The following is a 24084-nucleotide window of genomic DNA, read 5'->3' as shown; positions in this document are numbered from 1 at the left end:
TCCTCTAGGAGGTTTATTGTATCTTGTCTTATGTTTAAGTCTTTAATCCATTTTGAGTTTGTGGAGAAAGGGGAACCCTCCTACACTGCTGGTGGGAATGCAGTTTGGTGCAGCCACTATGGAAAACAGTGTGGAGATTCCTCAAAAGACTAGGAATAGACTTACCATATGACCCAGGAATCCCACTCCTGGGCTTGTATCCAGAAGGAAATCTACTTCAGGATGACACCTGCACCCCAATGTTCATAGCAGCACTATTTACAATAGCCAAAACATGGAAACAGCCTAAATGTCCATCAACAGGTGACTGGATAAAGAAGATGTGGTATATTTATACAATGGAATACTACTCAGCCATAAAAACTGACAACATAATGCCATTTGCAGCAACATGGATGCTCCTGGAGAATGCCATTCTAAGTGAAGTAAGCCAGAAAGAGAAAGAAAAATACCATATGAGATCGCTCATATGTGGAATGTAAAAAACAAAAACAAAAACAAACAAACAAAAACAAAGCGTAAATACAGGACAGAAATAGACTCACGGACAGAGAATACAGACTTGTGGTTACCGGGGGGTGGAGGGTGGGAGGGGATAGCCTGGGATTTCAAAATTGTAGAATAGATAAACAAGATTACACTGTATAGCACAGGGAAATATACACAAAATGTTATGGTAACTCACAGAGAAAAAAATGTGACAATGAGTGTGTATATGTCCATGAATGACTGAAAAATTGTGCTGAACACTGGAATTTGACACATTGTAAAATGATTATAAATCAATAAAAAATGTTAAAAAAAAAAAAAAAAAAGAATGAGGAAGGCAGGAACAGGGCAGGAATGAAAACCAGCAGGAATGTGGTCCTAGCTGGAGACTAGCTGTAGAATCTGGTCCCATGGGGAGCTCTAGAACACAAGTTCAACTGCAGAATTAGCCCTATCTTGAGGCAAGGGGGACTGACCTTTTGTATCCCTACATCGGTTAATCATTGACTGAGGTCTGCTCCCAGAGGGGATGGCAAAGGCCTGGAGTGCAGCTTCTTAGCCGGGATTAAGGTGAGGTGAGCAGGGTAAAGTTTGAGAGGTGCCAAAATCTCAGTAATCAAGATGAATACTACATTATTGCAATATTCTAAATAAATTAAAATTAACACCACCACCCCCTCCAAAAGTCACAACAAACAAAGTCAAATTTTAAATAAAGAGAATTAGGAGAGGAGGTTCCTCTTTGGCCAAGGGCAAGTGTCAGAGAGACTACAGCTTCAGGTTGTTATAAGTCAACATTCACAGCATCTAGGGGATCGGTACTGATAAAGGAGACCTGAGTGGGGCACCAACAACATCCAGGACACCACCTTTCCCAACTCCATGTATGTAAGTTTAGGTTGATTCCATGTCCCTAGGATTTAGGGGAGGGACAGGGAGAGAATAATACTTGGACTTGTTTAATTAGGTCAGAAATCCCTGGCCATGGTGATTGCTTCAGGGATGAGCATGTGATTCAAACAAGCTCAATCAGCATCCTCTCAAGGATGTTTCTGCTGGAGCTAAAGATGCTCTAGATAACATAGCTGTACTGGGAATCTGCCTATAATAGGAGACAAGATCAACATGTAAAGAAAATCTGAGCCAAAAATGAAGCGAGAGAGAAAAACTGGCCTGAATATATTGATTGTGCTGGGCTCAGATGGGCCATGACTTTTTCTGTTCTGTGATGTTTCAATTAGAAATATTTTTGTTGTATAGAACAGAAAGTCTGACTTAAGGAATGAAGCCAACCTGAGGAATAAAAAAGGGGTGGGAGGAGAGGAGAGAGAAAGAGAGAAACACTTAACTGGAGAACCCAGGAGTAGATTTGTTTCAGGTGTGGTGGCAAATGGGCCTGCGTGGCATAACCAGGATCTGTCTCTTGGATCTTGTTTCTTAGGACTGGCTCTGTCTTCAGGTTATATATGAATCAGACAATAATCTGAGGGACAAATAACTCTGGTTTTCTCAAAATCTACTTACCTCTCGACAATAGTTCCATGATTCCTGAATCAAATGTTCACGCCTGGATTCTCTCTTTCTTTGGGATGAATTATTTCCTTGTATCACCAGTTCTTCTTTACCAATTCTTTCCTTGTGATCAGTTATACCTGGGTCTTAGTGCACTGCAATGTAGGTTTAAACTGCACCTCCCCAGCCTGTCCCATTACTGTAAAATACTTGCTCACTGTTCTGCCGCTGTCATAATTTTTTCTTCTTCTCTAAATTCTCATACTATCTTACATCTCTTGGTTCTCCCTTCTTTTCTGAAAATGAGTTCTTAAACTTCCACAAGATGGTGCAGCCTTTCTTTTTTCTTCCCAAGATAAGGTATATGAGCTGTTTAACACAGTGCCTTGCACATAATGTGCTCGATAAATAGCTGTGATGATGGTGATGACCATGACAAGGACAGTGATGCCACGTTGCTCCCTGACATCAGGGTTGGGAAGATTTAGCAATTGTTTTCAATGCTTAACACCCTGATACAAGATTTTCTTCATATTTCCTGCTGCAAACACACCATTTCTATTAAGTTCTAGATATAAGTGATTACTCAGGGAGAATGAAAATTCTCATTGATCTGTCATCTTGTTTCTTTAAGTCTTGCTAGAATATTTTTTCCAGCCAAGACTCTTTAAACCCTGAGAACATTGACACATGTTAATATGCACGGCTGGTTTGGACACAGGAACAGGATTTATTTTTAATGTTAAAAAATGCACTTCTTTTCCCTTTCTTTTAAAATTGATAAGAGTCTTAAATATAACTCTGGGACTGTGACTCCAAGAGAGTTCAACAAATAAATTGAAAACTGGAGGAAAACAAAAGTATGAAAGGACTGATTTCATTGTTTGGCTTGGCTTTTTTTTTTTTTTTTTTAATGGAATGGACTTGATGTTTTCCCATCAAGTGGACACAGCTCAACTGTTCTTACAAAAGTTGTGAGGCCTGAAGCCTGAGGGCAAATACTTGATGTGTGCAATTAAAAAGTGGCAGGTGGACTGGTGGAAACAGCATGTAACTAGTTTGTGTTACCAATCAGCACGGGAACTATACCCTGTCCTGTTCTAATAATAAGCTTCAGCTATATGCTCTGGGTTGCAAATATGGATTTAAGAAAGAGTTTTTAAATTATTTACTAGCCAGTAGTCTGGGAGCAAGGAGCCACTGCTTCTGCTCTGTGTCTCTGGTCTCTCATATCTGAAATAAACCTTTGCCTTCACCCCATGCTGGGTGTATGATATAGAAAAAGATTTTTTTCACCTTGGTGACTAAATCAAAGACTGTGATTTATAATACTGTTTTCAGTCTGCTAGTTATGCCTGAATTATATAACCTTTCTAATACCCAGTTTTAGTATTTCTTTCCTCCCATTGTGATTGAGTACAGAGAACTCCTGTGGTCCATCTCTCCTAAAGCAGCTCACTAAAGTTTTCACTTCCATGTCGTTTGGATCTGCTTCTGCAGTGGAGTCTTTGGTCCTGCCATTGGTCTGACGAGCTTGGGCACCAGAGTCCAGTCTGGAAATGTCAGGATGCTTCTCCTAGTTCAGTTAGAAATGCCAAACGTGTAGGAGTTAATTGTGTCAGTTTCCCAACTGCTTTTCCTGCACACCCCTCCCCCAACAAACCATCCTCTGTATGACTGCCCTTTAAGACCAAAGTCTTCCAAAATCTTAGCTGGGAGTGGGAGCCCCTGGCCCTTGGGAGACCCCCTTTTACCTCCCAACTTGACTGCTTAGAATCTCATATTTTAGTAAGGACAGAGCTCTCTGCCACCATGACAGAGAAGTAGATGTTATTGCATGTCTGGAAATGATCTTGTTGAAGGAAAGATCAAGTAGGTCTTAGAAAGATGACTTGGGCCTCAGATAGTAGGGATGGAAAAGTCCCACATGCATAACATGATTGCATGAATCAGCTCAATCCCTGGGCTGAGTTGCTGAAAGAGGGACTTCTTCAAATGAGGCTGCTGTGGGAGGAGTTGTAGGAGCATGTCTGGCTTTCAGCAGGGTGTGGATGGACTTCTGGGCTGAGTGTTACATGAAAGAACCCCCTCCCACCCCTGTTACTCCATGATGGCTTCATTTTCCCATTCTCCCACTACTAAAGCTCCCTCACCACCGCCAACCCCACCTTGCTGCAACAAGCCACAATTGCTTGTTTTCTGCTCTCTCCCCTCCCCATCCTCCTCTCCCTTCTCTTCTCTTCTCTGCTCTTCTCTAACTGTATAATTCTTGTATCTTTTGGATTTCCCTTGATCCCCCTTGATTCCATGAGGGAGGTAGGTAGATGTTATTAACCCAATTTTACACATAAGGAAAACCAGAATCAGAAAGATTAAGTAATTTGCCTAAGGTCACATGCCAACTATACCTGACCCGAGGTCTGTGCTCTTGCTGCATTATACTCTGTTGATGCCCATTTCCCAGATGGTTCGGCTAACAGGAAGTGTAGAGGGCCACAGTAAGGTGGACAGCACCCTTGACTGAAGCTCAGGAACCTAACTTCTGGTCAGAGTGCCCTTTGATGTTTGGTGAATCCCTCTCCTCTCTGCATTCATTTCCCACATAAGATGGAAGGGCTCTACTGGATGCTTTCTACATTTCTTCCATTCCTAGTAGACCATTAAGACAGCTTAGTGACTCTTTGTACTCTCTATATTTAGGAAACCCGTGAGTTTACAGTGTTTAATCTCAGAAACAATGATTTACAATCAGATCATGGGAAGAGAAGCCACTTTGCCACATGTTATGAGCAGTAGTATCAAGCTGGCACTACTGCCGGGGTGGAAAGCTAGTTTCAGAAATAAGTTCATGTATATTTTTAAAAGGCATCTTTTCATAATAAAAACACTTAAAAGGTACTGAGCACTCTAATCTTTGTTGAGTTACACTTGTTTGTAAAAAAAAAAATAATACCTCGTTCTTGTGTATATTGAATAGGGAAGAACATAATTGGTGCCAGGATGAGGAAGAGTAGGTGCTAGTTTTCTCTGAGAGCGTCATTAGTAGACAGCCGCAGCTCGGTGATTCTGATTTAGACTCTACCGAAATAGAGTACTACTTTAAGATACAACACACACTGAGATGTAGCCCCCTTGCATGCCAAAGAACATTTATTAATCACTGTAATTGAAAGTGTAGATTAATAGGCAATAATTTGAGAAGTGTGAAATTTCATGTGTTTCTTCGTAAGATGTAAGAACTACTGATTTTGATCTCTTTTGTTTCCTTTATGCTTGTTAATGCGCTGTTAACAGGAAAATATTTTCTTAAGAAAGGTGTAAAGAACAGACAGATAACTGCCTACATAATTAGAAGCATTTTGTCACATGCTGGCTTACAGTGTTGCAAGCTTCAAAAATGTTGCTCTAGAGGGACGTTTTTCCTTTTTTAGTCTGCTTTAACCTTGCTACCACCCCACCCATCTCTGAGTGAGTCTTCACTGTCTTTCCCATCTCTCCAGACACAGCTTCCTAATTTCTGTGGTACCCAGCCTCCATCTTCCACGAAGGCCAAGGACTATGTGACTTCTTTTAAGCTCTAAAGCTATATGATTTCATGAAATGAGAGGTTTTGCTTTAGTTAATAAGGATCTCTACTAAAATTGAGGGGTAGATACAGGGTAGATACGTCTACCTCTCTTACAAAGTCATGTATGTACTCTGTAATCCTGCTTCCTGTAGGCTGGGAAGAGCTGGTCTGATGTGAATGCTCTGAAATAATGGGTTCTAAAGGCTGAGATGGAGACGGGATGATTATCCTTGGTGGCCAGAGGTGACATTTTTAAGGAAGTGAATCCAAGGCATTCTTAGAGTGGCAAACTATAGTTCTAACCTGGGAGGAGGAACTGATTGTTGAGTCTAGGTGGTGTGACAAGTACAGGAGGCAGTTGGGTGGTTGAAAGCCAGGGTGGTTGGGGAGAAGTTGGCATGTAGAGTGTGAAACTGTCCAGACCAAGGAGTGTAGGACTAAGGCTATGCACAAGAACGCTTGCTTATTTAGTGGCTTGAAGTTCCCCTTGGGAAACCTGGAGCTACTCTATATATTGACCAGCGGCCGTAGCTGTGGTGCTTGGTGGTGAATGAAAGCATTGGAACAGGAATGAATTATTGCTGGAATGGATATTCTTGGATCACAAGATATTGTGTCAGTTGTGTGCAGCCTGGGTAGTGGTGAGGTGTGTGTCTCAACAGAAGTAGTGGTATTTGAGCCAAGTTTAATGATGAACAAGAGTCCAATAAACAGAGAGAGCTGGGGAGAATTATTCCAGAGACACAGAATAAGTGAAAACTACCCAGATAATACAAGCTATATTTTGGAAATGATTAGTAGCTATATCTGACAGCATCATGGATATCTAATATGAGAAGAGGGAAAAATAAGGTTGGTAAAGAGTTGAGTTGGTTTTGAGTCACATTGTTGATGACTTTGGATTTTAGGCTGAAGGCAGTCAAATGTAGAGTCCTTAAAAATTTTGAATAGTAGAGTTCCAGGTAAGGTGGTAGGCTAAATACATCTAATTCCATTACCTCCTGAAATTTCACTAAGACTGAAAAAAAAATTTTAAAATTTAAAGTAGAAGTATAGGAGAGGAGTGGGGAGGGTATAGCTCAAGCACTAGAGGACATGCTTAGCATACACAAGGTCCTGGGTTCAATCCCCAGTGCCTCCTCTAAAACTAAGTAAATAAACCTACCCCCCCCCCATAACAAAAGATTAAAAAAAAAAGAATAGGAAAGAAGACAACAGTTTGGAATCTGAAAAGTACATGGATGCATGACAACTAACTTAGCAAGGCAGGGTAGCCAAATCTTGCTTGTCAGTGTGGAAACCAAGAAATAACCCAGTTTATACCCCACAGTCATCAGAAACCTCAGGAACTGGCAAGGCTGGAAATCAAGTGAGGGTGAGTGTTGAGGGGAAAGATGAGGGTAAAAATCAGGAAGATTGGGTAAAAGTTGTTTGAGAAGCTGAGTTCTCTTTTTCCCACTCCACACCACTGGGCAACTTCCCTCTCCCACCCTGGCAGAAAACTGGAGTCTTGATCTCTGGAGAGGGAAAAGCAGAAAGTGTTTGAGTAGAGACCTCTCATTCATTTGAGGTTGGAGTTACCATACTGAAAACATATGGACAAAGTAAATTTATACATATTGAATAAAGATTTCAGAGATTCCACCACTAACACACACACACCACACACACACACACACACACACATACACGTACATACACATACCCCTCTTCTCTCACCTGGCTCCCAAAATGCTGACAGCCAGACTTCTACCTTTCAGCAAGATACTGGAAAACTACCAGCCCAAGAGGAAGGACCTAAAAATAATTTTCCAACAAAGCCCTCCCACCAGATCCCTTTACGGTAAAGCTAAAATTAACAAGACCATCCATAGACTCAGATCCTTGAAACAAATTTTCAGTTCTGCATTTTTAATCATGAACAGGCATCCAAAGAACATCGGATATTTGAGGAATCCTCCAACATGGATAATGTAGAAAAACAAACAGGAAGAAACAACTTGGAGGATATAGAGACAATGCAGGAAAAATAAAACTTATTAACAACCTATTGTTAATATTGTCAGAGAGTTGAGAGATGATATTGCAACCATGAAGAACAAGGTCCTTGGAAAAAGAAACAAAAAAAGAACTCTTGGAAATTAAAACATGATAGCAGAAATACAAAAATACAACAGAGAGATTAGAAGATAAAGTTGAGGAAAATTTTAAGAAAGAATAAAATACAAATACATGACAAAGAGGAGAGAAAAATAAGAAAATAGGAGGATCATTCTAGGAGATATAACATTGGAATCCAGTATCCTCGAATATGAGGTGGGAGAAATAGAGGGAAAAATCATCAATGAAACACTCAGGAAAATTTCCCTGGAGTGAAGGACATGAGTTTCCAGATAGAAAAGGCCACCTCGATCTTAGTCATAGTGGATAAACAGGCATTTCATTACAAAATTTAAGAACACTGGAGATAAAGAAAAGATCCAAAAAGCTTCCATGTAAAAAAGATGAGTCAGAATATCCATATATTTTTCAAGAGTGACAATGGAAGCCAGAGACAATGGAAATTACTTCTTACCCCAAATTCTCTATTAAGCCAAATGATTAAATGGGAGAGTAGGGTGAAGACATTTTCAGATACATAAAATGTCATTAAATTTACTTCCCACATATCCTTTCTCATAAAGTTACTGGTGGATATGTATGTCCAACCAAAGTGAATTGAGTAAATCAAAAAAGACAAATATATGAAATGTGGGAAACAGGAGGTCTGGTGGAGAACGACTGTTGTTCCCCAGACCTAGGATGTGACTTGTTCATATTGGAACAGGTTCAGAAATCTGTGTGTAAAGACAGTGCAGGACTCTGTATCTATATGTATTTTTTTCTCTTGGAGTGAACAGGTAGCTTTGGGGTAGGCCAATGGAACCTCATTTATTTATAAGATCCATAAACATGCTGGCATATGGATAAGACAGAAAATGAATACAATAAGGAAGTGTGTTTTTATTTTGAAGGATTGCTCTAAAGACTCTAAACTATCTTTGCAAGAGCCTTAGTTTAAGTTGTGTAGGTTGCTTAGGTATAGAATAAAACCAAATCTTCCTGAATAAGGGGAAAACACATATACACACATATATATGTGTACGTGTGTATGTATGTATATACACACTACATATGTATATATATGAATACACACAGTCAATACACATGCGCACACACACTGACATACAGAAGAAGCTGAGATCAGAGCTGCCTCTTCGTAGCTAGGGAAAAGGAATGTGAGGGAGACCTTTTCACTATTTTCCTCCTGTTCCTTTTGATGTTTTGGACAAAATGCAGGGTGAGAGAGACGGTAGACTGGAATTATTTGGGTGGTGATTGTCATGTTCTTGGGATGAGGAAATAAGGGCCTGAGTGAGACAAGAGGAGGTGGGTGCTAAAGTTGGAGGAATCTTGGCTGGCCTGGTGATGACTGGACGCGGCAGGAGGGTGGGGTGGACGGTGGGTTCCTAGGGAAAGGTCGGAGGGCAGTGGTCAGAGATGACTCCCTGCTTTCTAGCCTGGGTTCACAAATGTGAGGACACTGAATGGATGGAGCTGGCTTCAGATAGCAGAGGGAGGAGGGTGGATTGCAAAAGAATAGTGAGTGTCGGGGTGGAGGGGGAGGAGCTGGAGTCAGCAACTGTGGTTCACGTTTCCTCTGACCAGACCTCATACTCAGTGGTCCTATCATGTGCCTTATAACCCACAGCTTGTGGCCCTATGTGACGATGGGTTGGCTTCTGGAAAACTCAGTGATGGGTCTTCCAGAGGTACCACCTAGTCGGGCTGAGGGAGTGTAGTGTAAGGTGGGGCGTAGGCCCTCAACGGGTAACCAACCAAAACACTGCCTCTTCTATGGCCAGAAAACACCAGGCTGGGAAGTAAAGGGGTGAAAGGGGTGACGATTCACAAAATTTTCCCCAACTCTGCCACTTACTAGGTGACCTTGGGTAAATCGCTTTGACTTCTCTGTGCCTACGTTTCCTCATCAGCAAAATGGGCATAATATCCCAATACCTATGTCACAGGAGGTATTAAATGAGATGGTGAGGATTAAATGGGATAATGAGTTTAAAGGTTTAGAAGAGCGCCCGGTACTAAATAAATACCAGTAATGTTAGCTGGTACTATTATAACTATGCCTAATGACCACTTGTAACCTTTCTTGCAGTTCTTTCCCCAGACTTGAAACACAGAAGGTCTAGTAAATTTAATATACAAAGAGGGGATGTTTACACCAGAGGGCATGTTAATGTTTCATTCAATCTTTAAACAAACAAATAGTTTTGAGGTGCCTCTTAGGTGCCTGGGACCCACTGGTGAGAAATTAGACGCATCCCTGCCCTTTCAGAGCCTGGACAGTTTTCTTCTGTCCAGAATTTCCCTGGCTATTCTCACATGTCATTTATATGTATGTATGTATGTATTTATTTTTGAGATATAACTGACATATGACATTGTAGTATTTGTAGGTGTACAACATGATTTGATATAGTATATATTATGAAATGATAGGTTAACATCCATCACCACACGATAGTTACAATTTTTTTCCTGTGATGAGAACTTTCAAGATGTACTCTCTTAGCAACATTCAAATATACAATTACATGCATTTATTTTATAACCAAAGTATTTTCAAGGAATTTTTATACTAAGCTTTTGTTTAATGTACATAATGAGCACACATTACATAGTATAAAACATTACAAACTGAAAAGCAAGTATCCCTTCCTTAACTCCAGATTTCCCGGTTGTCCTCAGAAACAACCTCTCTTACCTGACATACATCTCATTACCAAGATACACATATAGATTCACAAAATACCACCTTTCTTACACAGTAGTTAGGAGAAGGGGAAGAGGAGAGGGTTTGGGATGAGTCAGAAGTTTTTAGCCAGGTGACTGGAGAGTGGGGTTACCTTGGAGATGTTAAGAGGAAGGATGTCCATAAGGAGGATAGAGGGAGTAATATCAGACTGTAAGTCCTGTTGAAATAGAAGAAGAAAATGTAGACTTTTACATCAAGTTAATAGAAATTTATTGGTAACAGCTCTGTACAAAACATGTTAGGAAACAGCAAGATGCTTAGAGCCTAACAAAAGACAAGGGCAGGGCAGAGCACATGAACGGTAATATTACAAGTACAAGCATGGCCAGCACAGCCGTCTACAACCCTGTAGGGTCCTTTATGTTCAGTAAGAAGAACTGCTATTTCTGTAGCTTGGGCTTTCCAAAGTTCTCTTTAGGTTTGGACTGAGGCTGCTCTGTCCCTTGATGCTGCTTAAAGCCAGGGTCTCCTACCTCATTTCTACTGAGCTAGTATATTCCTCTCCTGCACCCAGTTTCCCTGCCAGTGAGGACATCACATAGACAGTCCTCAGACTCAAGTTTGCTGGCCCTCTTCTGGCAAATGTCCTAAGATCTCCTTAGGACATCTGTGGGCTGAGCCAGCCTCTGGGTGATTTGCATCCTGGCTCTCCTAATTCCACTCCAGCTCCTTCTCTCTCAGCCATTTGTTGAAAGAGTCCTAAGCCTCCTTGCATTCATCCCATTATTAAGACGATAGCTCTCCCCTCCCCAGCTCTGCTTCCAGCCAGGTGAAACATCACAACAACTTGGCTACCATCAAACCTCCTCACCAACCTCCAGGGAAACTGCTGTTGGCCTTATGTCCATTTGGACAGACTGTCCATCTGTTGCTTGTCCCAAGTCTTGTCAAAGGACTGAACAGACGGAACATTCATGCGTATCTCTATTGGTCAAGATCTTTCATTGTTTTTCCCCTTTTGAGTATTGAGGTCTCTCTGTTGGCTCTTGCACAGTTGTCCCAGGCCAAGACATCAGTCATTTCATTCCGAGAAAGAAGCAGGGTTTATGATGCACAGCACTCTCGTGCTTTATCCAGTGCTCTTTGCTAAGGCTTAGCAGTAGCTTCCTGGGCAGGTGGATCCTCCTCACTATTAGCAATAGCCCAGATAGGAATGGTCTACAGAACTGGTTCCTTCTCCGTCTCTCCTAATTTCCCAGGTTTTGAGTTGGTTTGCTCGTTGTTGTTAGCACACTGGGCCCCCGCTTTCCTTACTACCCTCACAGAGGGACAAGAACTCCTTAGCAGAGGCTGGACTTTCCTGTTAAGCACATTATTACAGTACACATTTGTTTATATTTCAGAATATTAATATTAACACTCTGAGGCCATAAAACACGAAACTCCCACCCAGACTGAAGAGGTAGTTGTTCAGTCACAGGTATCCAAGATGGAATGAGGCACTGCCTGAGAATTTAGAGAAAAGCCACAATTCCAGGAATTGGGAGCTCTACACAAAACATAATTTATACAATTAGGAAAGGAGACCAAATCTGAAACAGAAAGTGAGAATCTTACACATGATTCCTGAGCCAGGAATCATTTAGGTGGGCTTGGCCCATAAGTGTGCTCTGAAACGAAAGGAAACAGTTATAATCTGCTCCTGGCATAGGCAGGGAGGCTGTTTCATTTAGAGGGAGTCCTGCAGCCCCTGCTATTATTAATAGTAATATTTTCTTGCCTTCTGGGAAGGTTTAGAGAGACAAGAAAAAGGTCAGTCAAAACTTGAAAAGGAAAGCATATGAAAAACGGAGTCATATGGGCTTTACTCTTTAATTAAAAATGTGTAGCATTTTTGTTGCCTGCGGCTGTCTTCGAAATGTTAACATCACCCTGGGCTTCATCAGATCTCTCAGGTTCGTGGAATTCTACTCTGGAAAGATAGAAAAAGGAGTTTGGTCAGGTTTCACAGTAGAGCCACTTCCTCTTTTAGATTTCAGTGATAGGGCAGAATATAGGGGGACACTGCAATAGCGAACTACTGATGAGAGAACTGTCTTTGATTTTTGTCTGGGCCTGACTGATTCCCTGCTGCCCTTCCTTCCCCAGGCTCTTCCAGACCATTCCTGAACTGGGTCTGATAGGACAGGCAAGATCTCTGCACCCAGGCTCACCATCCAGGATTCTAAGACTCATAGCAGCTGATGTATCCAGGTAAGTGCTGGGCACACTGGGGGTTATGCACCCTGGGGTCATGACCATATCTCTGTGATGAGGCTTTTAACTTAGAGTTACTTTGAGCACATGACTATATGACCAGAGCCTTGATATTCTTGAGAGCCCAGTTCCTCAGTTTCTTGGAGCAGGTGGATGTACAGACAATCTGACTGCATCATGTTGTGAAAGGAAAGATCACCAAGAATCTTTGTGGAGTCCTTCATGCATACATTCAGTCTTTCAACAAATATTTAAAAATCAAGATATGGGAACAACCTAAGTGTTCACTGATGGATGAATGGATAAAGAAATTGTCTCTCTCTCTCTCTCTCACACACACACACACACTCACATACACACACACACACACAGAGGGAGAGAGAGAGAGAGAGAGAGAAATATTACTCAGCCATAAAAAGAATGAAATCTTGCCAACTGTGACAACAACATGGATGGATCTTGAGGGTATTATGCTAAATGAAATAAGACAAAGATAAATGCTGTATTATTTCACTTATATGTGGAATCTAAGAATAGATAATAATTGTGAAAAATCAAACATAGATACAGAGAACAGATTGATGGTTGCTAGAGGTGGAGAGGGTAGGGAGCTGGGAGAAATGAGTAAAACTTTTTTTTTTAAGTTTAAATAAACTGAATTTAAAAAACCTGAAAGCTTGAACTCTAAAATAAAAGAAAAAATGCATCTCACTGCATTTTGCTTTCCATAGCCCTCATATGTGAACAAAAGTTAATATAAAGAAAAGGATATACACATTTCCCCCTATGCTGTATTTAGGGTTACTTAAGTGCTGTTGTTTGGATTTGACTAGGTAAAGGATCTAGAAAGAAAGCCAAATAAATGAAAAATAAATAAAAATCAAGCAACTTAAATTATTACTCAGCTGAAAGCAAATGTAAGAAAAACTAAAGCTCTGATGAATGTTTACTTTTCCACAAAACTTCTTTTCAACATGTTATATGGCTACCAAACCATTAGGATATAAATTCTATAAGTAAGTCTTATATAAATTCTTAAGTAAGTCTTATAATACTCAACCAGTATTCACCATGAAAATTACAACTACTGAAAACTGTTAGTACTATTAAAAGGTTACTTTCTATAGATTCAAACACATGTGCTGCTGCAGTTTAACAAAAGAAAAAAAATTATTGAGCACCTACTATATACCAGGCACTGTGCTAGGTGCTGGCAGCATAATGATGAGCTTAGCTGATATGTTCCCTGACCTCTATAGAGTTTGGTTTAGCTCAGCTTATAGAATTTAATAAGATAATTACACACATAGGTAACTATACCCTGGTGTTATGAAGAAAAAGCACGGGGATCCACATGACATTATAACAGGCTGACATAATGTAGTTTGGGAAAGGTTTTTAAGAAAGTGCAGCTTGAGCCAAGATCTAAAGAATGAGGTAAAGAAGCAGCAGCAGAACAATCCAAGCAGAAGCAAAGACACTGAGGCTACAGAGAACATACTGTCACTCCTCACTTAATATTTATTCAGCCCACACATGTGGGACACCCACTGGTCAGGCACCGTGCTAGGTTTACTGTGGTGAGTAAGATGCAGCCCATGCTCACCACATCAGACCCCTTTGGTATTAATTTTTTACTTGACCATACTGAGCTGGCCATGACCTGTGGGCATCATGCATTGGGCACAGTGCCATCCGTTTATAGCTAGGGTATTTCCCTCCAGGTCCTGACTAGTCTCACTTACCTTTTCCTCTCCATTTAGTTAATGTATGCTAAGGTCTCAGCATGCTTCAGACTTAAGCCTATTTTTAAAGTCATGGACTCTCTGGGGATTGTACCTCTTTCAACAATGTTGTAGAGTCAGGACTCACCTTTTCTCAGTCTGTTCACTCTCTCTCTCCTCCACTCTGATGATTTCTGAAAGAGACAAAAGCAACCTGAGAAAATGTACTACCCATAGATACTAAAAGAGGGAGCGTCTAAAGAGGCCCCTAAGTCCTAGGACTCAGAGAAAAATCATTGTGGCCATATAGGTAGAGTAAACCGTTCTGTTGATACAGTTTCATGGGGACTGAGAAGGAGTTTCTTTCATCCAAAAAGTAAATGCCTTCCTTTACTCGTTGTGCCTGAAGTTCTAATGTTGGGAATAGGTTTTTCACTTAAGGCTCTATTCTTTGCTAAAATAAAAATACTACTGGAAGGTGTAACACATTTAATTTTAGCAATCACTTAGTGATGGGAAAAAAGTTTCCCATCCTTTTCTGAAAGTAAGGTTTAGAAGGGGGAGGAAAAGGAAATCTTGAAGATGTTGATACCTAAATGGGTTAGCCAGCTGGCACTACCAAATAATACACAATGTTACACAGACAGGCTCAAGTGGGAAATCTCTAGCAGCCTAGACCTCCAAGTGCCTGAGTTACTATTGGTGTGGACTTCCTACTAATGCAGCTTGGGGTGTAAATTCCTCTAGGCTGACTGTTGTCATGGTGCTACTGTCCCACTCAGAGTCTTACGGCATGGGTCGTTAACCTGGGTGTCCATGGAGGAATTTAGGGACCGCAGGAATCCTTTCAACAACACCCCTGATGGTTTTGAACACTCCTTATTTTTGGCAGTTCTCTTTGTGTTTAAAAACAATCAGCTTTATTGAAGTATAATACAGTAAAGTCCAATTATTTTTCCATGTACATTTTGATGAGTTTAACAAATGTATGCAGTCATGAAAGTACCTCCATAACCAAGAATATAGAACATTTATATAAGCCCAGAGTTCCTTCCAGCCCCTTTTCAATCATTTCCTTTCCCCTCCCACTCCATCCCCTGTAACCACTGATCTGGTTAATGTCACAATAGTTTAGCTTTTTCTAGGATTTCATATAAATAGAATCATACAATGTGTAGTCTTTTTGTGCCTGGTGTCTTTGACTTAGCATAGTGCTTTTGAAATTCATCCATGTTGTTTCATGTTACCAGTAGTCCATTCTTTTCTGTAGCTTAGCAGTATTTCATTGTATGAATATACCACCACTTGTTTATCCATTCACCAACTGATGAAAATTCAGGATGCCCGGTTTTCAGTATCAGGAAGAAAGCTGCTATGGACGTTTGCATGTGTGTGTTTCTGTGTAGACATATGTCTTTCTTTTTCATGGCTAACTATCTAGGATTGCTGGGTTGTATAGCAGTGCAGTGAGAATTTCAAGTGCTTTACATCCTCCCCAACACTTCATATTTATCGATCCTTTTAATTGTAGCCATGTTAGTGGGTGGTGGTATCTCATTATGGCTTCAATTTGTATTTCCCCAGTGATAATGACGTTATAACTGTGTGACTGTGCTTATTGGCCATTTGTATATTTTATTATGTAAAGCGTCTGTTCAAGTCTTTTGCTCTCTGCCTTTTGTTATATGGTTTGTCTTCTTAATACTGAGTCTGATATATATACACATGTATCACATATATATACACATCTGTGTGTATATGTGTGTGTGTGTGTGTGTGTGTGTGTGTGTGTGTGTGTGTATATTCTGGCTTTAAGTCCTTTATCAGATTTATATTTTACAAACATTTCCTCCCAGTTTGTAGTTTGACTTTTCATTTTCTTAACAAAGTCAAAAGGCAAAAATTTTTAATTTTGATGAAGTTCCATTTATCAATTTGATCTTTTTATAATATGGTTTGTCCTTACTGTGTGTCCTGTCTAAGATTTACCTAATCTAGGCTCACAAAATTTTCTGTGTTTTCTTTCAAATGTCTTTTAATTTTAGCTCTTATATTTAGGTTTATGATCCATTCAAATTACTTTTTTGTCAGTCTAGGTTCATATTTTCCCACGTGAATATCCAATTGACCCAGTACCATTTGTTGAAAATATTACCTTTCTGCATGGAATTACCTTGGCACTTTTGCCAAAATCAGTTGACAAAACCATGTGTCTGTTTTTTGACTCTCCTTTTGGTTCCACTGCTTGATACGCCTGTCCTTTTACCACTGTCATACTGTGTTGATTACTGTCACTGTATAGTAAAATTTGAAATTAGGTAGTGTAAGTCCTGTGTCTTTGTTCTCATGTTTCAGAATTGTTTTGACAATTGTAGGTCCTTTGCATTTCCACATAACTTTGAAAATCAGCTTTTTAATTTCCACTAAAAAGCCTGCCAGGATTTTAACTGATATTGTATTGAATCCATAGATCGATTTGGGAGAATTGGTATCTTAATATCTAGTCTTCCGAACCCTGAACGTGGCATAATTCTCCATTTATTTAGGTCTACTTTAATTTCTGTCAGTACTAATTTTTTTTTTTTAGTTTTCAGTATACATACAGGTCTTGTACTTGTTTTTGAAAAACTTATTCCAAGGCCTTTAATATTATTTAATGATACTGTAAATGGTATTAATGTTTTTCAGTGTCCAATTGTTGTTAGTATACAGAAATACAATTGATTTTGTTTATTGGCTTTGTATCCTGCTACACTCAATCAGTTCTAATAGCTTTTAATGGTTTTCTTAGGCTTTTCTACAAACGTGATCATGTTATCTGTTAAAAAATAAAAAAGACAGAAGTTTTACTTCTCTTTTCCAATATGTGTGCCCTGTCTTTTTCTAGACTTGTGGCACTGGTTATGACATCCAGTACAATGCTGAACAAAAGCAGTGACAGTGATCTTAGACAAAAGCAATTATTCCCGATCTTAGACAAAGGCAGTCTTTCATCATTAAATATGATGCTAACTGAAGGATTTGGGTAGATGTCCGTTGCCAGGTTGAGGAAGTTCCTTTGTATTCCTACTTTTATGGGAGTTTATCTTTCTTGTTTAAAATTATGAATGGGTACTAATTTTGCCAAATGCTTTTTCTGTATCCATTGACATGTATTCTGTATCCACATGCTTTTTCTTTTTTTAGTCTGTCAATGTGGTGAATTTTATTGCTTGATATTTGGATGTTGAAACAACCTTATATTCCTGGAATAAACCCCACTTAATCATGATGTATCATACTTTTAATATATTGCTAGATTTTAGTTACTAATTTTGTAAAGCATTTTGGCATCTATGTTCACAGGAAGAGATAGTAGTTTTCTTTTCTTATAATGTCTTTTTCTAGTTTTGGTGTTAGGGCTCCCCCTACCTTCAGAGCAGCCTAGAAACTGACTCCAGGCAGTAAGTTGTGGGCAATCATAGGGCTCGCCTCATCTTTTCCCTTCTCTCAGGGACTCCAGTTTTCTGCAGCCTGTTGTCCAATGTCTGAAAACAGCTGTTACATGTATTTTGTCTGATTTTAGTTGTTTACGGCCAGAAGGCAATTCCTGTAGCCATTAATCCTTCCTGGGAGGAAGGAGAAGTCTATGTATTTTATGTAATTTTAAAAGAGCTTTAATTGTTAGAAAAGCCCCTCTTATTTCCTTATACCTTCTTATAACCTTTATCTGTTGAGATGCCCTTTAGAGCCTCAGTTAATGATCTTTGCAGCCTGTGGCAGTTTTCAGATATTTCAAGGCAGCACTTGTGTCCTCCCCAAGGCTTTATTTCTAGCTAAGCATCCTCAGTTATTGAGCTATTCCTTGTTTGAGATTCCAGATGCTTTATAAATCCAGTTAGGTTCTATTTTTGTCAAAGTTCCTCTTAAAAATAATGGTGCTTATTGCCAAATACAGTATTTCAGATGTCTGTATACCAACAAGAAATAAGTATATTATCCTTTCATATCCATGACAAAATCATCAACATTTCAAAAAAAAAAAAAAAAAACCTAAAACCAAAAAACTAAAACCTTCTATTTTAAAATGAAAGCAGACAATAAAAAGGCAGATTCTAAACTTTTGGATTTGATTACAAATTTAGCATTTTGAAGGGTAGATATGATGGTATCATGCAGTTTCAGTTTTTAAGCCCTGTGAAATTTCCACTTAAATGGTGATTAAATATGATTTATTTTGGGAAAGACATTTGGCCTTTAAGAAATCATTCCTAAAAGAGCTGAGACTCTTCTAGACTTGGTGGAGGGAGGCAAGCTGTAAAAATTGTAGGTTGCTAAGGCACTGTTAGATACACATTTCAGCCACACAAGAACCAAATGAGGAAGTAAAACTTCAGGAGGAGCTATTTTAGTCTTTCTCCCCAATGGGTAAGCTGACAGGGTAACTTCTGATTGGGAAAAGACAGCAATTCAAGGTTACAGTTTCTTACAGCCTTAACTGCTCTATTTGACAAAACAAAAAAGAGAAGAAAGATTAGAAACCAGCTAGAACAGCCATGGCATTTCCCTTTTATTCATTTAACAACCTAAACAGGGTAAATATGTATGGTTGAGGCGTAGAAAAACTATAATTACTGAACAAACACTGGAAAGGACTTTTGGCACAAAGTTAGTTGGAGGGCTGTCTCCTTTGAGAAAAGGATTAATGTTGGATTAGGAGGAAGCTCCATTGTTGAAGAAATGTCTACTCATCAGTAAGCTTTTGTCTCTGTGGATGGGTCATGACTGCTCCCATATCTGTCTGTTGACAGTATTTAGTTTCTTGTGCACTGAGATCCCCATTTCCTTGCTAGCTCTCAGCTGAGGGTCATCCCCAGCTTCTAGAGACCACATACGTTCCTTTCTAATGGCCCCTCCCTCCATCTTCAAAGGCAGCAATGGTAGGTTGAGCTTGTCTCAAGCTTTGGATCTCTCCTTCTTCTATTTCATCTTTCTAATCCAGGTGGGAAAGGTTCTCTGACTCACATGATCAGATTGGGTCTACCAAGATAATCTCCTCATCTTAAGGTCAGTACATTAATCACATATGCAAATTCCCTTTTGCCATGTCAGATAACATGGTATAGATTCTGGGGTATAGGAGGTGGACATCTGGTTGGTGGCCTGTCATACAGCCAATGCCAGGGGGTATCCACAAAGCAAGTGCAGCCATTGGTGAAGTTACAGAATCCAATTTTACAAACATCTCATATCTACATGGGTGGTTACTTGGTACATCTCCCTGCACCAATGAAATCAAGGCTGTTCCCTGACCAAACTCACTGGCACAGATGACTATCTATCTGACTGAACAACATTTTTGTACCAATATTTTTTAACACACTCTTGGAGGGGGTCATATATGTACTCTGCTCTGTTGTTGTCTTCTGCCTTTTAACACTCATAGCTCAATTTGACCATCTCAAATGCAACTGATAGCTTCTTGAACACCCTTCCAACTCTCTCATGTGTATAGACACATCCTCTTTAACTCCCTTCTCTAGTCTCCTCAATTTTTCTGACTGCTTATTAGGGGAAGAAACATTCTTACTCACTTTTTCTCCATCCCTTTTCTTTGTTTTGTTTGTAAGCTAATCATTCCAACATGAAAGTAAATTTAGGAGATAGCTTATTTTCAAGTTGAAGGTTGCTTCTGCACATTTAGCTAATTCTAAATGGCAATGAGATTGAGAGAAAGAGAAGCTTAAAGCTCTCACCTTGAAAAGTCAAAGCCTGGACCAGCATGATATATCTCACTATCTGACCCTGAGCTGTGAATTTTACACCTTTATATCATAGAAATCTCTCAGTATATCCTGTACTTTGGCGATTTGAATGGCTCTGCCGTATGCTTTGTATTAGTGTATTGAAATTGGATTATTACTCCCAAATTTCCTGTTTTTAAAACACAGCAGGATGAAATGAATGACTGCTAATGTCCTCCATCTATTTCTAGATGGATCTCAAAATCAGTACTGTGAAATCTTAAAATGCTGACCAGAAGCATTACTCATCTTGTACCTTTTTACGATAAATGAGTAAGAAGGTAACCTTAATTATTAGCACCAACCAAACTTTTAGTGGAGGCAGTTACTGAGATAAAGTCCAAACTAATCTTACAACTTCACCCAAACCAGCCCAAACCACAAACAGGCATGGGATTATTATAAAGTCAGGGACTACTTTGCCCCTATCCCCATTAAACACAGGCCACTGTTACAACAGAAGTCAATGGAGAAGCTGCTTAATGTACTATTTACAACAGCAAAACTATGGGAACAACCAAAGGTATATCCATATAATGGAGTATCTCGCAGACATTTAAAATGATGCTGTAGAATAATACTTAATGACACTGAAAATTTTCTTCCTACATTTAGTATAACAAAGTTAAGGAACAAATTATGAAAAATAGTGTTTATAATACTATCCCACTTATGGAAAAATAACATAGATTTATACATAAAAAAATCTGGGAGATGTACTCTAAAATGTTGTCTGTCTAACCATTTTTTCTTATTAGTAGAACTATAGGTGATTTTTATTTTCAGTATATTTGGTAATGCATACATAATATTTGGTAATCCATAAGAGTTAATGTTATTTTTTTAAAGTCAGTGAGGAATAATTCATCTAACTTACTTCTTAGGAAACCTAGACTTTTAGAGATGAGAAGGCAGATCTTAAGGTCATCTAATCCTCCCCCACTCCCACCAAACATCCCTGCTTGACCACCGTCGGGTCCATAATCATGAACATTTGTAAGTGTCACCATTTTACTCCATTGAATTCTCACGGTCACTTCATGATGTGAAGTAGGTAAAGCATGGAATCATCAGCTTTGTCTGGAAACCAGGAGTACATTTGTAAACCTTAAGTTAGAAACATTGCCTTTCCTAGAAATCCAGAGCAACCTTATCAGCTGCTGAGTCCCACCTATATGAGGAAACCTTTTCTTCCAAACGCTTGCTGACTTTCTGCTAGCCTGGGCTCAGCCCGCAAGCGAGCTCCCGACGACTGCTGATCAGGAAGGAGCTGCAAAGTGACAATCTGCAGAGGACAAGCACTGACTCACCACATTCATTAGAGGGGCCAGGCTGCTTCTTCTTCCTTTTCCTTAGTGTTAGAAAGAACACCATCCCACACACCACGACCAATGTAACAAGTAGAGCTGCAATCCAGACGATGTGGTCTGGGACATGGGGACGTGGCACAGGTGGCTTTGCATCTAAAAATGAACCCAAGTTTTCAATCAGCCAGGCAGGTTGATTATAAAAGCTTTATAATTACTGCTCTTCTCTTTATTGACATGCCAGCATCTCCCCAGGGCTCTATAGCCAGAGGAGTCGGAAATCCACCATGTGAAGCCACAGAAGGTCCCAGTCTCGGGGCCTCAGCAGCTGACTGAGAAGCAAGCCAGTGCCTTTGGCCAGATGCCTGGACTGAGCTGCCTTGCCTTTCCTTCCTGTAGGCCGGGCTGACAATGACTGTGATCTAAAAGAGGGTCAGCTTGGCCCTTGGTTCTGCAATCTGGGTAATGTACCTATGCTGAGGCTCTGAATGTGCAGTCATCTGGGCAGCATCCTGATTCCTCAGCCCCTTATGTGATCAGGCCCCAGGTCTCGAAGCTTCCCTTGTAGTAATTCCTCCATCCGCTATCATCTCTAGATCAGGCTCCAGACACCTCTCTCCCGGGAAACATAACAGCCTCCTCACAGGCCTCCTACCTCCAGTTTTGTTTGTTTTTCCTACGGAGATCACAGTGGACTTCCTCAAGCATGGCTTTTAGCATATCTCACCTACTAGAAGACCTTTGACATCTCTTCATGCCCTGAGTGATCAGAGTCCGAATCATCTCCTGGGAGGTCAGATTTACTTCTTTGCATAAGAACTCCTAAGTTTCCAGGAAGTTGAAAAACAGGCTTTGGGTCAAGGGGTGGAAACTTAGAACTGAGTGGCCCACTTCATAGACATTTATGGAAACAGTTCTGGTAGTTAATCTCAAATTACAGGAAAATAGGACCAGCTGACTTCCCACTGGCTTAGCCACAGTTTGTGGACACATGTCCTGTTCCTGGGACCTTCAGAAAAGGAGTGGTTGGCATGGTAGGCCACATCCAACACTTTGAGTCTGTCCCAGGTATCCCATGTGAGCCTGTTTGGAGTTCCTAGTAAGGTGGGGGGCAATTATACTTGTTAATATGGAGACTGCTATCTTTTGATACCCAAAAGGGTTCTTTGATGCAGGGCCTAACCTATCTCTGATCTAGCCATAGAGCAGGGACAGAGAGAGGCAAGCCCTGTCTTCCTGAGGCAGCTAGAGCTGAAACGTTTCTGAAGCCGCTGGCAGCGGGGAAGGTTTTGGCAGCAGGTGAGAAGCAGGTGAAAGCTGAGCCCTGACGGACTATAGCGGTGGCAGGGCCCTGCTCCTTCTGTTCCTTTGTAGCCCGTGGGAGCCATGGCTGAGGGCCGCAGGGCATGTCCTGTGTGGTGATGTTGTCAGATCCAGGAAGGTGCTGAACTTCAGGGCAGTGTGGGATAGGCTTCTATCAGGCCAAGAGAGGCTACACTAGAAGCAACCAGGACAGGCTGGGTGACCTCGCCATTTACTGGACTCTCAAGAGTTGGAGGTGTCTGATCAGAAGGAAACCAACACCAGGAGAGGGGACTGGCTCACTGGTACAGCGAAGCTGGCCGGTAGGGACTGGCCTCGGGGATTGTCTGTTTGAACAATGAGGCACCAGATAAGAGGGGGCATCAGAGTCAGAGGATAGAGCAAGGAGCTGGATGGATGCCTTAGGAGGAGGCAGACCAAGAGCTGGAGGAGAGGCCGAGGCAAGCAGAAGGCAGATGGGTGGGGGGAGTGTTCGGGATCAGAACAAGCACTGGTGAGGGCAGTGTGGGTGCAGATTGCCTTTATTCCAGAAGAGAATCTTGCAGTTTCTGCTCCTCAAGAGTGACGTTTCAAATGTGGATGTATTCCAGGGCAAAGCCAGGACTCTAAAACGGCAGGCTCCTGTGAGTGGACACTGCTTGGTTTCCACCCTTTCCTCCAGCGGGACTGGTCCCTGTGCTACACTGTCAACATGCCACAAGCATCTCTGCTTCTGTGTTCCCTTGACCCATGGGTACTGGTGCCACCACCACTGCCTGAGTGCGTGGCAGATACTACTCATTGATTGTGGCCCTCTCACCTCCCAAGCCTGAATACTGTTTCAGAATTTTTCTTTCTGTTCAGGAAGCCATTACAAATTTGAGTTCCTGTCATCTCTTGACCACATTATCAAGCCCAAGTATTTCAGTAATGTATGGTAATATAAAGTCACACGTCATTTAGGAAGCCTTTACTGACCCTCAAGGAACTTGCCTATTTCTGAATGCCTGTAAAACTTACTATCAGTCACTCTTGTTTTTAAATTTAGTCACATCTTTCCACAGGATATAATTTAGATTCCAATTCAGTCTTTTAAAAATCCAATTTACCACGTGTGTACATCACAGGATTAGAAGGTCCTTGAGGGCAGAGAGCATGTCTTATACCTTTTGGTTTTCTCCCCTGCAACCAACAATGTCTAGAATGGTTCCGTACTCATAACAAGTGCTGTATTTCTGTATACATGCATGGTGTGCATGCATGCGTGTCTATGTGTTTTAATGAATGGAAGACTTCTAGCCTGGAGGAATCCTGCATTTTCTGACCTAAG

General features: G+C 40.6%; 1 protein-coding gene across 4 annotated transcripts in view; it reads right to left on the bottom strand.

The window, feature by feature from the left end:
• Nucleotides 1–10635: 10635 nt before the first annotated feature.
• CD86 (CD86 molecule) overlaps nucleotides 10636–24084 on the bottom strand; it is a 57111-nt gene continuing 43662 nt past the window's right edge. For 2 of the 4 annotated variants that reach the window (XM_014563628.2, XM_014563627.2), the window contains exons 5-7: nucleotides 21456–21608; nucleotides 14511–14556; nucleotides 10636–12354 (exon numbers count right to left, since the gene is read on the bottom strand). In XM_014563628.2, the coding sequence (XP_014419114.2) occupies nucleotides 12258–12354; nucleotides 14511–14556; nucleotides 21456–21608 (296 nt within the window). In that variant the 3' untranslated portion in view covers nucleotides 10636–12257. The remainder of the gene's footprint in view (nucleotides 12355–14510; nucleotides 14557–21455; nucleotides 21609–24084) is intronic. The other 2 variants (XM_032480274.1, XM_032480277.1) reach the window with 2 other exon arrangements.

The sequence above is a fragment of the Camelus ferus genome, chromosome 1 (genome assembly GCF_009834535.1).
Source record: "Camelus ferus isolate YT-003-E chromosome 1, BCGSAC_Cfer_1.0, whole genome shotgun sequence".
In the NCBI taxonomy this organism is placed as follows: Eukaryota; Metazoa; Chordata; class Mammalia; order Artiodactyla; family Camelidae; genus Camelus; species Camelus ferus.
This window is presented reverse-complemented; position numbering and strand designations above follow the sequence as displayed.